At 36.5% G+C, this 14,955-nt stretch overlaps 2 protein-coding genes across 2 annotated transcripts; both read right to left on the reverse strand.

Moving 5' to 3' along the window:
- LOC107616431 lies at window positions 4,539–5,099 on the reverse strand. Its single transcript, XM_016318392.1, has one exon. The coding sequence runs from the start codon at window positions 5,097–5,099 to the stop codon at window positions 4,539–4,541; it is 561 nt and encodes a 186-aa protein (XP_016173878.1).
- Window positions 11,927–13,465, reverse strand: LOC110266257. Its single transcript, XM_021110563.1, has 3 exons — window positions 13,132–13,465; window positions 12,425–12,821; window positions 11,927–12,237 (listed from the first exon to the last, which is right to left on the reverse strand). The coding sequence occupies exons 2-3, from the start codon at window positions 12,753–12,755 to the stop codon at window positions 12,212–12,214; spliced, it is 357 nt and encodes a 118-aa protein (XP_020966222.1). The 5' UTR covers window positions 12,756–12,821; window positions 13,132–13,465; the 3' UTR covers window positions 11,927–12,211.

Raw genomic sequence — 14,955 nt, forward strand, 5'->3', positions numbered from 1 at the left:
TCAAAAGTCTTGCTCTAAAGGATTGACACTCTAGTAACGACATCCTTCTTTACCGTGCAATGATTATCACTTGTACCGTCCTCTTCCTTGCTCAAATCCTTAGCTTTACATGTTACTTTCCTTTTCCCTTTTCAGGATGGCCACCAAGAAGGGTAAAGAGAAAGCTACTCCCAAACCACCAGCAAGGAAAGGAACAAAACGAGCACTAGCTGCGGAGCCATCTTCAATAGCAGTAAAGCCCTCAACAAAGCGAATCAAGAGGATTATCAAGGTCGATGAAAAAGAGAAAGCCTTTCCAGCAAAGAACACTGCGCGGTTCACTAACCGCTACTGTGAGCAGATGTTTCCCATCCTGGCTGAGCAAAACTATAACAATGAGTACCTACTCATCCTTCCGACCCACATTATTGAATTTGTTGAGCCCAGAATTGAGCGAAGACAATGGGGATTCTTACGGAGACAGCCACGGTAGGTTAATCTCTCATGGGTAGTTGAATTCTACTCGAATTTTCACATGCAAACACTGCAGCCTATCTATGTCCGTCAGAAGCAAGTCCCCATAACTGAAGAGGCCATTCAGCAAGCTTTAGATCTTCCCCCTGCTCCAGAAGGATTGGACACATTCCAAGAAGCCTCATTCAAGCACCAGACATACCAATTTGACTGAGACACCGTTCTCAGAGTTATAGCACAACCTGGCAGCAGATGGATCTATGGATACCATCGATCCCGACCTAAGAGCATATTGGCTTCAGCACTCACCTTGGAGGCTCGAGTATGGGCACAAACTATGTCCCAGTATGTCTTTTCGATCACTCACGAGTTCTTCTTCACTGCATACATGACTGTTCTACTCTGGTGTATCCTTACAGACTAGCCTCTCAATTTACCAAGACACCTTTGGCATGCTATGGGACACGTACAGATCACGGGCAACCTACCTTTTCCTGCCTTGGTTTCGGATCTAGTCTCAGCAGTCGGAGTCCCTTACAGAGCTGGGGACACCAAGGCCATGATTCCACGGGATGATCAGATTGTCCCTAACGGGAAGTACATCAGACCAACAGCAAACACTACCAGCAGAACTGCGGAATCGGCCGGAGATATTCCTTCTCCTTCCACATCACAAGAATCTTCAATAAATCAGCTACTCTTACAGATAATTCAGAGGTTAGACCGGCTTGGCCGGCAGGAAAAGCGAAGAGAGCGCCGTAACAAGCGCCGATTTACATACCTCAAGGAGCTGATTGTTGGTAACCAACCACCTGAAGAAAACTCAGACACCCCGGACTCCACTTCATTTACCAGCACAGGGAGCCATGACGGTCCCAATTGTGGAGATGCTGCTACCAGCCCCCCTTTGTTCCTAACTAATAGCACCGAGGACAGTGCCAAGCTTTAAGTGTGGGGAAGTCGGTCAGTACCTGACTTCCGGAGGTAATCTCTTTTTCTTAAACACCAATATTTTAGTTTTTCTTTTGTTTAGAATAGAATAGAGTGCATAGTAATAGGTATTTGCATGCATGTTCTAATTGGTTGAAAAATAATAAGTTTCTTTCTAAGACTCTCTTTTTGAAAAATTTCACTAATTTAAATCAAAATTTTTGTGTTAAACTTGTTTGAAGACTGTAAATTGGAACATGGTTAAGAGCAAAGAACACACAACCTGTGAGACTTGAGCTTAATTACATGGTTATATTATTTAACCATAATATTTTATTCTTGTGTGTTTTTCTTCTCTATGATTGTAATCTATATTTTGTTCCACCCTATATGTCCAATATTTAATGTGTTATATGCATGCATATGATTGAGGCCATTATTTGATTACTAACTCACTTATTCCAAATAGCCTACCCTTCCATTCACCTTTGTTAGCCACTTTGAGCCTTTTAAATCCTATTTGTTCTATATTTTACCACATCACTAGCCTTAAGCAGAAAAATAATTAAATACCCCAAATTGAATCTTTGGTTAGCTTAAGATAGAGATTGTGTGTCAATCAAGTGTGGAAACACTGTGGGAACATGGGTTAATAAGGGAATGTGTTATGTTTTTACAATTGATAAAATATTGGGAATTTGGGTACCTACTTATGTGAAACTAGAAAAAAAAATCCATGAGCATTGATAAGTTATGTCTACTTTTATGATAAAAAAAAACCACAAAAAATATTCAATATATAAATAAATAAATAAATAAGGGGACAAAATTATCCCAAATGCTAAGTTTAATAAAAGATCAATGCATATGTGATAAAAATTAAAAGAAAAGTTGATGCATGAGTATGTGAAATATGCAAAAGTGGGAATTTTGGGTAGCTAGGCATGAATTTAAAAAGTATATAGAGTGTATGTATATGTAAAGAGCTTAGGTTAATCAAGGATTCAATGCATAGCTCACTTAGCCATATATATATACCCTCACCTTTACCTTAGCCCCATTACAACCTTGAAAAGACCTCATGATGTTTGCATTGGTACATTAAATACTTGTTGATTGGTTAGGTGAAGAACAAAGTTTAGAAAGTATGACTAGGGAAGAGTAGAGTGATTACCCTATACACTTGAGTGACTAGAGTGCATATACACCATCAGTGAGGGTTCAATGCTTGATTCTATGTTCCCTGCTTTCATGAGCTGTCTTCTTACAAGTTTACTTGTTTTTACTATATGATTTTAATTAGTAATATCTGATTTATGTCTGTCTTGAAAAACTTATTCACTTTTAACCAAGTAGGCAAAATCATCTTAGCATATAGTTGCATTCATACATAGGTTGCATTGCATTGCATGAGTCTTACTTTTCCCTAATAATTTATTTTATCTCCTTGAGCTAAGCATGAGGACATGCTAATGTTTAAGTGTGGGGAGGTTGATAAACCACTATTTTATGGTTTATCTTGTGTTCAATTGAGTGGTTTTTATCAAGTCCTTACCCACTTATTCATATGATTTGCATGATTTTACAATTCCTTCCTAGTTTTGTTCTATGGTTGAAAACTTGCTTCCTAGAGATCTTTAATTTGTGTATTTTAATTCTCCTTTATACCATTCGACGCCGTGATCCGTGTGTTAAGTGTTTCAGGCTTTATAGGGCAGGACTGGCTTAGGAAATGGAGAGGAAGCTTGCAAAAATGGAAGGAACACAAGAAACCAAGGAGATAACCAGAGAGCATCGACGCTCACACATGGCTCACGCGAGCGCGTGATATGGAGAAATTTGCAGCGACGCGTGCGCGTGCTTGATGCATACGCGTGATACGCCAAAACGACCAGCGACACACACGCATGACTGACACGTACGCGTGACATGCGCAATCTGCAGAAATAACAGAAAACGCTGGGGTGATTTGGGCCGAGTTTTGACCCAATTTCGGCCCAAAAACACAGACTAGAGCCAGAGAACATGCAGAGACTCAAGACACATTCTCATTAGCATAGTTTTAGTTTTAGATCTGAATCTAGAGAGAAAATTACTCTTCCTCTAGGTTTTCTTTACATTAATAGTTTCATAGTTTATTGCTTTCGCTTTTGGATATTGAAGAGTCATCACCTCCGTTGAAGTTACGATTCTAGTTTGTTTTCTTACTCCCTATTTATTTGTTCCATATTCTTAATTCTTGTTTAGAGTTACAATTGGATTACTTTTATAATTTATTAATGCAAAGAATTACTTTTTCCTTTAATTAATTTTCAATCCTTATTTTATCTAAATTATCATGTCTTCTTCTTATATTTTATGAGCGTTATATTCATATCAATGGAGTAGATTCCCTACTTGACATGGGGGTTGATTAGGAGGAGACACTTGAGTTGGAATGCTCAAGTGATTAGTTAAATTGGAAGTTGTTGGCTAATTCTGTATTTACTAACGCTAGACCTTCCCAAGGGAGAGGACTAGGATTTGCGAATAAGAGTTAGCTCAATCACTTGACTTTCCTTTATTTAGTAAGGGTTAACTAAGTGAAAATAACAACCTCTTTATACTACACTTGAGAGAATCCCAACAAGGATAGAACTTCCAATTAATCATTCCCCCAGTCAAGGCTTTTTATTTTGAATAATATAAATCTCTTTTAATTTTCATTGCTTTAATTTACAATTATATGCTTGTGCTCATTGCCTAAACTCAAAAATCTCTTGGAAAACTCCTGATTAATAAATCAGCACCCTTTCTAGCAACTCGTTGGGAGACGACCTGGGACTCATACTCCCAGTATTTTTTTCTAAACTTTTGTGACAACCTTTCTAAATTGATGAGGCGAATTTTAGCTGGTTAAGAACTATACTCGCAACGCTGTTTTTATATTGACTTCTTAATTGGCCGACTTACGCCCCCACGTCACCTAGCCACTCCTCTAGGTTAACAAAATATTACTCCACCTCAACAACTAATAATCTTCGACTAACCATCCACTTAGACTTTATGATTACCAAAAACTTGTCATGCATCACAAATGAATATTACATACTAATGGTATGCAAGAAAATCGTATGCAAGGTAGTCAGAAATTCAATTGCTATTTTCTAATTACCTCAGGTATGAGAATCAAATTCAGCTACATCCCGACCTTTTTTGTGTGGACAATTCCGAGCTATATGCCCTGGTTTCCCACACTGGTAGCATACGCCTAGCCCGGCCGGGCACGGTCTGGTTGAATGGTACTTCTTACATCTTGGGCACCTTAAGTCTTCCGGTTGAGTACTAGTTTGTCCTTCTGAATTCGGATCCAGACGGCTGTCGTTCCTTTGGTCATTGTTCTGGCGTTGAGAATGTGAAGTGATAAAATGACCCCTCTTGAAATTTTGGCTCCTAGGTGTAATCTTTGTCTTCTTTCCCTTTTTCTCTGTAGAATATTCCTGGCGATTACTCCTTGCCACCACAGTTCTTCTTGAGCTTTCTTCCATTGCTTGACCTATGTTAGTTAACTCCAGATAACTCGTTATCTCCACTGGTTCCACTGCACTTGGGGCATTATTCCTGCCTTCATGTTTATTTCCACCGTCATTGTCAATTCTAGCTTGTGGTCCCATTCTATCCATCGCTCGACTGGTCGCAGCAGCAACAGCACCAATGGCAGCAGCAGCACTCGTCATCGCGGTCACAAAATTGGTCAAACTACCTACCGGTATGGTTATCTCATTACCTCTCCGTCTTCGACCTCTATTATGCCCATGACCGCGTCCACGAGACGCCATTTGGTTCATGTTCACACCAAACAAGTGATATCAAGGTGATCAGTCTCAATATCGTAAGTCTAGTGTTTCAAAGTCCCAAATGCATGCTCATGAATATTCATGCCACATATATCAGTTAGATATCCTAATTAGCATGTATAGACACTCAGAGTATGCTCAGAAGCATAGTCAGTCCGTCCTTCAGGCTCAACAGGAACGAACTGCTCTGATACCATAATGTAACACCCTACCACACAGAGCTTTACACCTAGGATGTAAAACAGAGGTGGTGTGGTATTACGACCTCTAAAATAAAAATATATGATAATACATAACAAAGAATATAATATACTAGGAGCCTTGAGAAATGGATTAAGCAAAATCGTAAAATAAAAAGCGCAACACTCAGGAAACGTTATTACTTGCGTGCTAAGAAAGCTATGGTTAACAAGTATAAGATAACAGAAAACTAGGAATAAAGGGCCAAAAGTACATAATAACAAGCTCCTAACTTAGCCTGCGAAGCCAAGGCAGGCCGGAGGATATTTACATACATATATACATACCCCAATATCTAAAATACAAAGATAAACCCTAATTCTCCATAAATCTCTAAGAGGTACAAAATGAAATAGCTATTCAGAGAGTTAAGTACATTTATAAACATAAACTATATACCAAAATAAAACCCAGAAACCGCTCCGCTACAGAAGTCCAGACGCCTACCGAGGAGCCTCTCGACCTGCATCTGAAAAACAACAACACAGCATGGGATGAGAACCAGATGTTCTCAGCATGGTAAAGGTGCCACGCACATAAGATATAAGGTCCTGGAAATGCCAGAGGCAATCCTAGAATGCCGACACTCAGATTATAACCTTAGAGAACTAAAACATAAGTCATAAAGTAGGGTGGTTTTCTAAGGCTTTCTAAACTGAACTGATTCCTTAAAATCTAACTAAAACTGACAAGAATCCTAACTCTCTTCACCTTTTCCCTCTGTTCCTCCATCTCCGATGATATTACAAAGACAAACAAGCAAACAAAAGCATACATAAGTAAATTACAAATAGCAAGTATATCAACTAGCATGTTATAAGTAGTTAGGCATTCCCAGTTAATGCACAATCAAACAATTCAAATAATATGCACATGATGCATGCCTGTCCTATGGCTGATGAGGCTCATCTGTCGGTTATCAAGCCAACCTGACAAGTCCGAAACCCTTGGACTGTCCCCTGTCATGCATCCCCATGAGTCTATGCATAGCTTTTTCTCATATCATTCATAATTCATACATTCATATATAAAACTTTGCTCAATGGGGGCTACTATTCCCGGAAATTTATACGTGCCCAGTCACCCTTACGATGTAGGGTCAACAGAGTATCGAGTCTCAACCTGGAGCACGTGGTGGCAAGCCACGATACTTTACCCAGGGAAAATTCATATCTAAGATAATCATTCATTAACATTTCATAATCATTCATTACTTACTCATCATGTCATCGTACTTATATACATAGCTCATCATAACACGAAGCAAGTGGGGCGAAACCACAACCCCTTGCATCTACCCGGTGAGCCTCTATACTAACCAACCTGGAGCAAGTAGGGCGAAACTACAACCCTTGTGTCTACCCAGGAGGTACGTTCTCATATGCCCAGGAGGAACAAAGGAGGGGATCCTAACCTCCCACCATCTCGCTGGGGGCGATTTTACAATACCAGGAGGAACAGAGAAGGGGATCCTCACCTTCCACCATCTCCTGGAGTCGCACTTTCGAGAAAGAGTGCTCAAGTGCAATATTTATTCCTTTCATTAGCCAGTTTCATAATTTAAAAGATATATGTATACATATATATTTATGCCACCTATCTTCTCATACCTAAATCATCACCTTTTTAACTTTACTTCACCTCCAAGTAACTTTAATTTCCTAATTCCAACTTATCACTAAGCTTACTAAGAAGATCTAGAGTTAAAAGAATAAAAATAAAGGTTTAAAGGTTCAAAACCATGTTTGAATCACAAAAATACAAGTGCTGAAAAACAGAGTGTGTGTGGACGCACACAAGTATGCGTGCGCACAATTTGTGAAAAACAGAGCATGTGCGTACGCACGAATGTGTGCGTGCGCACACCAGCGAAAGACTACTTGATGTGCGTGCGCCTCACATATGCTACCAGCAGTAAGCATACCCCTGTGTGTGCATGCGCACCATGGTGTGCGTACGCACATTTTCTGTAAAACACAAGGTGTGCGTGCACACAAAGGCGTGCGTACGCACAAATGAGATTGTTGCTACTGCTAGGTGCGTGCGCACATCAGTGTGCGTATGCACACACCAAAAAATTCTGATTCTACTGTACTTAAACCAATTTTCAGTTTTTTGCACAAGATTTTCGACGTCCATAACTTCCTCTACAAAATTCGGTTTTCCATGAAATTTATACAGTTCTAAAGCTTGTAAAACCCTCTTTGATTTGAAATAAATTTTATTTTTATCCAAAATTTGAGGCTCGAGTTATGGACCGCCGAAATTTGTTAAAAATCAAGTTTTTATTCAAAACCTCAAACCTCCATTTTTACCACAACAAACTCAATACCCACACCCCAACATACCACTTTAGAATGCCAAAAACCTCCACCTCCTAGATTAATCAATTATACTCTTATATGCACAATCCCATATACAAATTACTCAACTAAACAACAAGATCATCATCCTTCATCACATATATATGTTCATTCCTTAATACATTGCCAATTATCACTAATTCACCATATAACATTATGTTCCATCACCAACATCAGTTATCAAGCTAATAATCAACCAAAATCAACAATCATTATCGAAGTACTAAACATTTAACGCATTCAAACATTCATACCTAGCATATGGTCATCTAGCCTAAGTTTTCACAAAACCTTACATATTAAATACGAGAAACCTAAACCATACCTTGGCCGATTTCCACGCATTTCCCAAGACCACCCACTAGGCAAGATTGCAAGCCTCAACACCAAAAATTCAGCAACTAGTTTCCAACTCCAAGCTTCCAATGTCCACAATCCAAGTTCCAATATATATATATACCTAATACATCTAAGAAATAGTAGAATTTAAGAGTCATCACCTTGTCTATGTCTTGATTGAACAAAGACCCACAAGTTCCTCAAGCTAAACTTGAACCTAGAGAACCAAAATCACAATTTCTCAACATGGATTCTCACTAATTTTCAAAAATTAAGGGGGCAGAGAGACTGGAGTGTTCGAGTAACTTCCCAAAGAAATTGTTTCAATGTAATCGTAGAGCTTGACGTAGTGAACGCGTAGCCGCAAACGGTACGGCGATCGGAGCTCGGATGGAGAAGTTATGGCGGATTAAAGTGAGGGTTAGGGTTTGATAAGCTTCTCTCTTCCTCTTCTTCAAATTTTCAGCATGAATTTCCTTTTTGGGGAAGAAGGAGATGCTGAGTCTTTTATTAATGAGGGTTTGGTTGGGCCCACGTGTCCGGTTCAGGTCTGGTTCAATTGGTTCGAATCGTTTGGTCCAATCTTGGGTCAAGTTCTTTGAAATTAGTGTCAAAATTCTTATTTTAATTTGCTCTATCCTATTTTGCTATAAAGTTTATGTTTCTAATTTATTTTATTAAAAATTTAATTTATTGACAATTATTTACTAATTTTACTGGGTTTACATAACTCTTCTCTTAAAATAAGTACTTTTAGAATTAAAAAATCAAACACAAAATAACTTATTTATAAGTTACTTTTAATATAAGCATGTATTGTTTAAGTTATTTTTTCAAAAGTAACTTAATTAAGCTATTTACCCAAACTGGGCCTAAGTCTATCAACAAAAATAAATGTGAAAATTAACACAACAAATGAATATGTAGCGTTGTAGAATTTCAATGTCAAAAACTCTTGTACTACAAAAAATTTTAAATAAAACAAAATCCAAATTTAACATTACTTTACATATATTTAAATTATTGTATAATATTTATTAAAATATACTATATGCTATCATTAATTTACCATTTCGCATGGATCTCATTCTAGTAATATTTAAGTAGAATTGTCAAATGAAAATTGTTCTTGTGTGGTTGAACCTCCGAGGTATATCTCGTTTTAGAGGAAATTGAACTTGTCTCTTCGTCTCCAAAAGATGTATACTTCGGCGAGAAGAACACGGAGGGTGGGTACCTGCAAAAGGCACTCCAACGCTCAAGTCAGTAAGTATTTAAAAAGTATATAATAATTTTATGAATATCGAATGTTAGACATGAAATAGAACTTATTATGTGTTCTCTTTATAATAATTCTATGAATATAGAATATAAGACATGAAATAGAACTTATCGTGTGATCTCCCTTGAGATATAGAAATTGGTGCCTTTATAGGCATAAAGTTGATGATATTAAATACAACAGAATGCTTTACATGAATCCAATAGAATAAGCATACCTGCTACAACTTTTTATATAATAAACCATACCTGCTAAATGGCCTCTAAAAGATACAAAGAATGCTTTACATGAATCCAATAGAATCAAACAGATAAAGAACATTGACTTTGAAATCGCAAGCCAAAAAGAAGGATATCATAATAAATAGGGAAGGTAAATACATAATGAAAATGGTATATTTCATCATACCCAATCGGCAGCAGCCTATAATGTGACATGATCACCCCATTCACCATTCCTAATACGGCCACACATCAAGCTATCAGTGAACCATGAGAACATCAATAAAGCCATATCATCTGAAATAGCATAGCCTAGTCTTTATATAGATATAATGCTATAAAGTATAAACATACTTGCTCATTTTCTTTAAATGATCACTATACTCCATTGGAACCTAGGAAGTACCAATACGACACGCGATACGGACACGACACGACACGGATATGCTGACACGTTCTTTTTATAAAAAATTGGATACGACACATTTAGGATATGTTGTGAATTAAAATTTAAATAATATATTAAATTAATAAAATATCATATTGTAAATATAAGAGTAAATATAGTTGCATAAAAAAGTCTAAAAATTATGTAATTATTAAAAAAATAAAAAATTTTAAGCTAGTGAGTAAGTAAGCTACCAAAGATAAACCGGTGCGGAATTTATAACCACAGACTAATCGGCAAGTGCACCGGGTCATACCAAGTAATACCTTACGTGAGTAAGGGTCGATCCCACGAGGATTGATGGATTAAGCAACAATAGTGTTTGATAGGATTAGTTAGACAAACAGAAAATAGTGTTGAGATGCAATATAAAAGACATTAAACAATATAAAAAATATTAAAAAAAGGCAAGTAAATACTTTGGGAAGAAAATATGGAGAAGATAGTTAAGGCTTCAGAGTTATCTATTTTTCTGGAATTATTTTTCTTACTAACTATTTTAATCATGTAGGATTTAATTTATGGCAAACTATATGTGACTAGACCCTAATTCCTTAGACTTTTCTAGTCTCCTCTAAAATTCATCAACAACCAATTCCTTGGTCAATTAATTCTAATTAGAGAGTGATGATCAAATTCCAGTTTATATGCCACAAAAACTCTAATTACCTAAAAATAAAAGGATTATATGTCACGTATCCCGTTAAATCCAGATAATTAAAATTTAGGAGAATATGTTTTCAAGCTGTTGTTCAAGTAAAGAGCTTTTCCAAGTTATACAAGAACTCAAATAGAAAGAGGGTCATACTTCCGTTCCACCTAAATTCATAAAATAAAGAGCAAAAACAATTCTTAAATTATAAATCCATACATAAATTAAAATAGAAAAAGCAATAAAATCAATCCATAGAAATAGATAGAGCTCTTAACCTTAACAATGGATGATTAGTTGCTCATGGTTCAAAGTAAAAAATAAGGATTCAGGTAAAAATGTACTGAGTTCCAATCTGATGGATCTGAATCTCCTAGGGAAGGAAAGTTTTTCCCTTTTATAACTAATCCTAATAAATTTAAAATCTATCTTTAAAACTAAAATAATATCTTTTCCTATTTTTAAAATTTGAATTTAAATTAGAATTAATTATAGCAATCAGCAAATCTTCAATTGATGGATGGGGACCACTTGGCTTCACTAGGATTCACACCTAACTTGGGCTTGGCAGCATGAATTGGAGTTTAGTTGAGTGATGCTGTACCTAACTTGGGCTTTAGTGCGCCTAACTTGGGCTTTAGTGCACATAACTTGAAGTGGGCAGGACCAATCTCGCGTATTGTTGTTGTGTCTTGCGCCTAACTTGAGAAATCTCAAGTTAGGCGCAGCCTTGGTAGCGAGTTCGGAGAAGAAGTATAGACTATTATATATCGTTAGAAAGCTCTGGAAGTTAGCTTTCCAACGCCATTGAAATCACGTCCATTGGACCTCTGTAGCTCGAGTTATTTAGGTTTGAGTGCAGAAAGGTTAGGGTTGACAGCATCATTCGCCTTCATCTCTTCTTCTGCAGAAACTCCATCAAATCCAGCTGAATGCTATCTAAAATAAACAGAATTGTACAAGACTCAAAGTAGCATCCATAGTGGCTAAAAGATAATTAATTCTTGATTAAACTCAACAATTTAAATACAAATTCACTAGGAAAAGATAGGAAAGATGCTCACACATCAGTAAGCTAGCAAAAACAAACGGTAAGTAAATTTAGGTTTTGATTTATTAATTATTTTATTTTTAAATTTAAATTTTAATTTGTTTTAATTTTAGAATATTTTAAAATTAGAAAGAAAAAATTGGTTAATCGGGCCATAAAATCACAAAATCAATTGAAGATTTACAGTCCAGCAGAAAGATCTGTCTCATGAACATCTGAATCGAGTCGGACTCGTTCGGATTCGTGACAGCTCCACCAAAATTCTGCACCGCAAGAAGACACACCGCTGATATGCTCGTTTGAAGTATCCACCGCGTGTCGGCATCGGATTCGCGTCCGACTCGGATACGCCGGCACCATGAGAGAATCCGTGCTTCATAGATTGGAACATAGCCTTCATATAGTTCTAGATAAGACTTGAGCTGACACCACACACGGCAGGAAACAATATATCAATAAAGAGATAGATTAAGGTTGCCGGCCCAAAAATAATCTGTTGTTGACAATTTTCATTGCCTACATGTTGTTGACAATATATCATGACAAGTTTGAAAAATATCCAGCACATCAAAAAGATAACAATAGAGTAGCAATTTGTCAAGTTTATACCACCAAAATTTATGCTTCCATCTGAGTAAGAATGCCAATCCTGTGCAAGTACGGCTGCCCGCGCTTGATCATTCCCGAATTTTGACATCCCAGAAGCTTCCAAGGATTGAAGTTGTGATAATTCTTCCAGGTAAGCACGAGCAACAGCTTCATCATTCTCCACGTAGGAAGGCTGATAGAAGCCTTCTCTAACATATTCTACGCTGCTACTTAAATCCAGATCATATCTAGTTATGATACTAGGAGAACCATTATTGGAAAGTGTGCAAACATCTAAGAGATTATGAAGGCCCCAGCGAACAACATCAGGATCCATGTCATATGCTGTCATGATCCTTCAAAAAAAGGAACTCTATCCAATCCAAGGACTAGCTGTCTTATCCCAAGAGTTCAATATCTGAAACAGAAAAGGTGCAATGCATTCAGACATCATATAAACAATAAACTTAAGAAAAAAGAAGGAAAATATTAAAATCATTCCTAATCTACCTAACAAGATCAGTTTAGAATGCAAATATAGACAAGGAATAAAGCAGTAAATTCAATATATTCACTACATGAACACTTGGATCAGAAGCTACAATCCTTCAACTCAAACAGTTACCCAAATAGTATATCATATACACTTAGACTAATACAATGCTTCTTCAACATGATATCCAACCCCAAAGCATTAACCTTGGAATATGCAAATCAACAATCACAACCTTTTTTCCCCTGAAAAAGAATATAACACCTAAATCCATATCCTAGCGGACAGAAAATCCCTAGCCACCCAAAAGTGTAACCACCCGCTCCTCCCAAAAAAAGAAGAATTTTTTAAAAATAAAAATAAAGAACCTGAGGTATAAAAAAAAAGTAAGAAAAAGACTAAACCAATCTTGGATTAAGCAGAATAAGGGAGATAGGGATTTGGGAATGGAAGAATGAGAAGAAAAGGGGAGGGTAATTGAATTCTTCAAGAAATGGAATGCGAATGAATGGATGGATTGGAAGCAAGAAAAAGTGTGGTGCGATCTCAAGGAATTCCCCAAAGGTTAAGAATCATTACAAATCAAAAGAAAAAAAAAGTGCAGTATATATTACTATAGCTTAATCAAGAGGAATATGCTTTGAGTTTAATTTACATTTTGAAGACATTAAAACTAAATTTTTAAAGAGTCTATTGTATCTTTAAAATTATACAGAGTGGGATATTTTCAAAATTTTTTTCTTTCTTTTTTTCAAACAACAATACATCGAGTTAGTGAAATATTTTTTAACATTATAGATAGTATTATAGACATTAATGTTTTACTTGCACACTTCAGAAATAACTTGCACTTTTGAACATTATTTTCATAAACAGGGCTGCTACACATCCATATAACCATATAGACCCAAGGCCAAATTGTTTCAAGTGCATTAAATGCAGAGTGAGAAACACGCGCCACACAAAAAACGTCTCGTTTTCCCATTCGCGCTTCATTATGAACGAACGTTACATCTTCAACATGAAACCAATACCCCAAAACACTCACTCTCTTCGAATCTCTCTGAACATCACTCAAACTTCAATCACATTCTTTGTGGAAACCACTACTGCAAATGAATCGGAAGAAGATTTTGCAAGCAACAACCAGAAACAAACAAAAACAGAAACAAAGACTACAAAAGGTATGAGAAAACTACTGTTCATTTAAAATCTTGCAATGTCGCGTTTCGCCTAGTTTCATTTCAGTTTTACTGGTTTGATTTGCTTCGTTTAGTGGATTGAACTATTGTGAATGATTTTTACAGTATAACTAGGGCTTTAAGATATAGTTGCTTGTTCTTATTAGTTTGGAAAGTTTAATTAGAGCTCTGTTACTATCTTCAGTACTTATTTTCCATTGAAGAGCACTATTCTTGTTGATTGAAAATTGATAATGATTTATTAACCAGATGAACGTTTTTCGGTTTGGTGGCCTTTGTGATTTTGGTTCTATGCATGAAGGATTTTCGGTTTAGTGGGTTGTTGATGTATTGAATGAGTTTTGTTTAAAAAAATTCACATTAGAGACAACTCTTTCACTTTGATAATCCATACTATTGTAATAGTATTTTTGTTGATTGAAAGCTGATCATCATTTATTAACCACATGAACATTTTTCAGTTCGGTAACCTTTTTGATTTGGGTTCTGTGCATGAGGGATTTTTGGTTCGGTGGGTTGTGGCATTCTAATTGACTTGTTTAACATACACATGCTTGTAGTTGTTGATGTATTGAATGAGTTTTGTTTAGAACAATTCACATTAGAGACAACTCTTTCACTTTGATAATCCATACTACTTTAATAGTATTTTTGTTGATTGAAAGCTGATCATCATTTATTAACCACAAGAATATTTTTCGGTTCGGTAGCCTTTTTGATTTCGGTTCTGTGCATGAGAGATTTTCGGTTTGGTGGGTTGTGGCATTCTAATTGACTTGTTTAACATACACATGCTTGTGGTTGTTGATGTATTCAATGAGTTTTGTTTAGGACAAGTTACATTAGAGACAACTCTT

This window comes from Arachis ipaensis, chromosome B09, assembly GCF_000816755.2.
Source record: "Arachis ipaensis cultivar K30076 chromosome B09, Araip1.1, whole genome shotgun sequence".
Taxonomy (NCBI): Eukaryota; Viridiplantae; Streptophyta; class Magnoliopsida; order Fabales; family Fabaceae; genus Arachis; species Arachis ipaensis.

Bases quoted from the DNA above. Each gene is read 5' to 3' on its own strand.
- LOC107616431 (XM_016318392.1), bottom strand. From the start codon at position 5,099: ATGACGAGTGCTGCTGCTGCCATTGGTGCTGTTGCTGCTGCGACCAGT.
- LOC110266257 (XM_021110563.1), bottom strand. From the start codon at position 12,755: ATGACAGCATATGACATGGATCCTGATGTTGTTCGCTGGGGCCTTCAT. The intron at 12,238-12,424 runs GTATAAACTTGA...GTGTGGTGTCAG, and splicing joins TGGAAGCATAAATTTTGGTG to CTCAAGTCTTATCTAGAACT.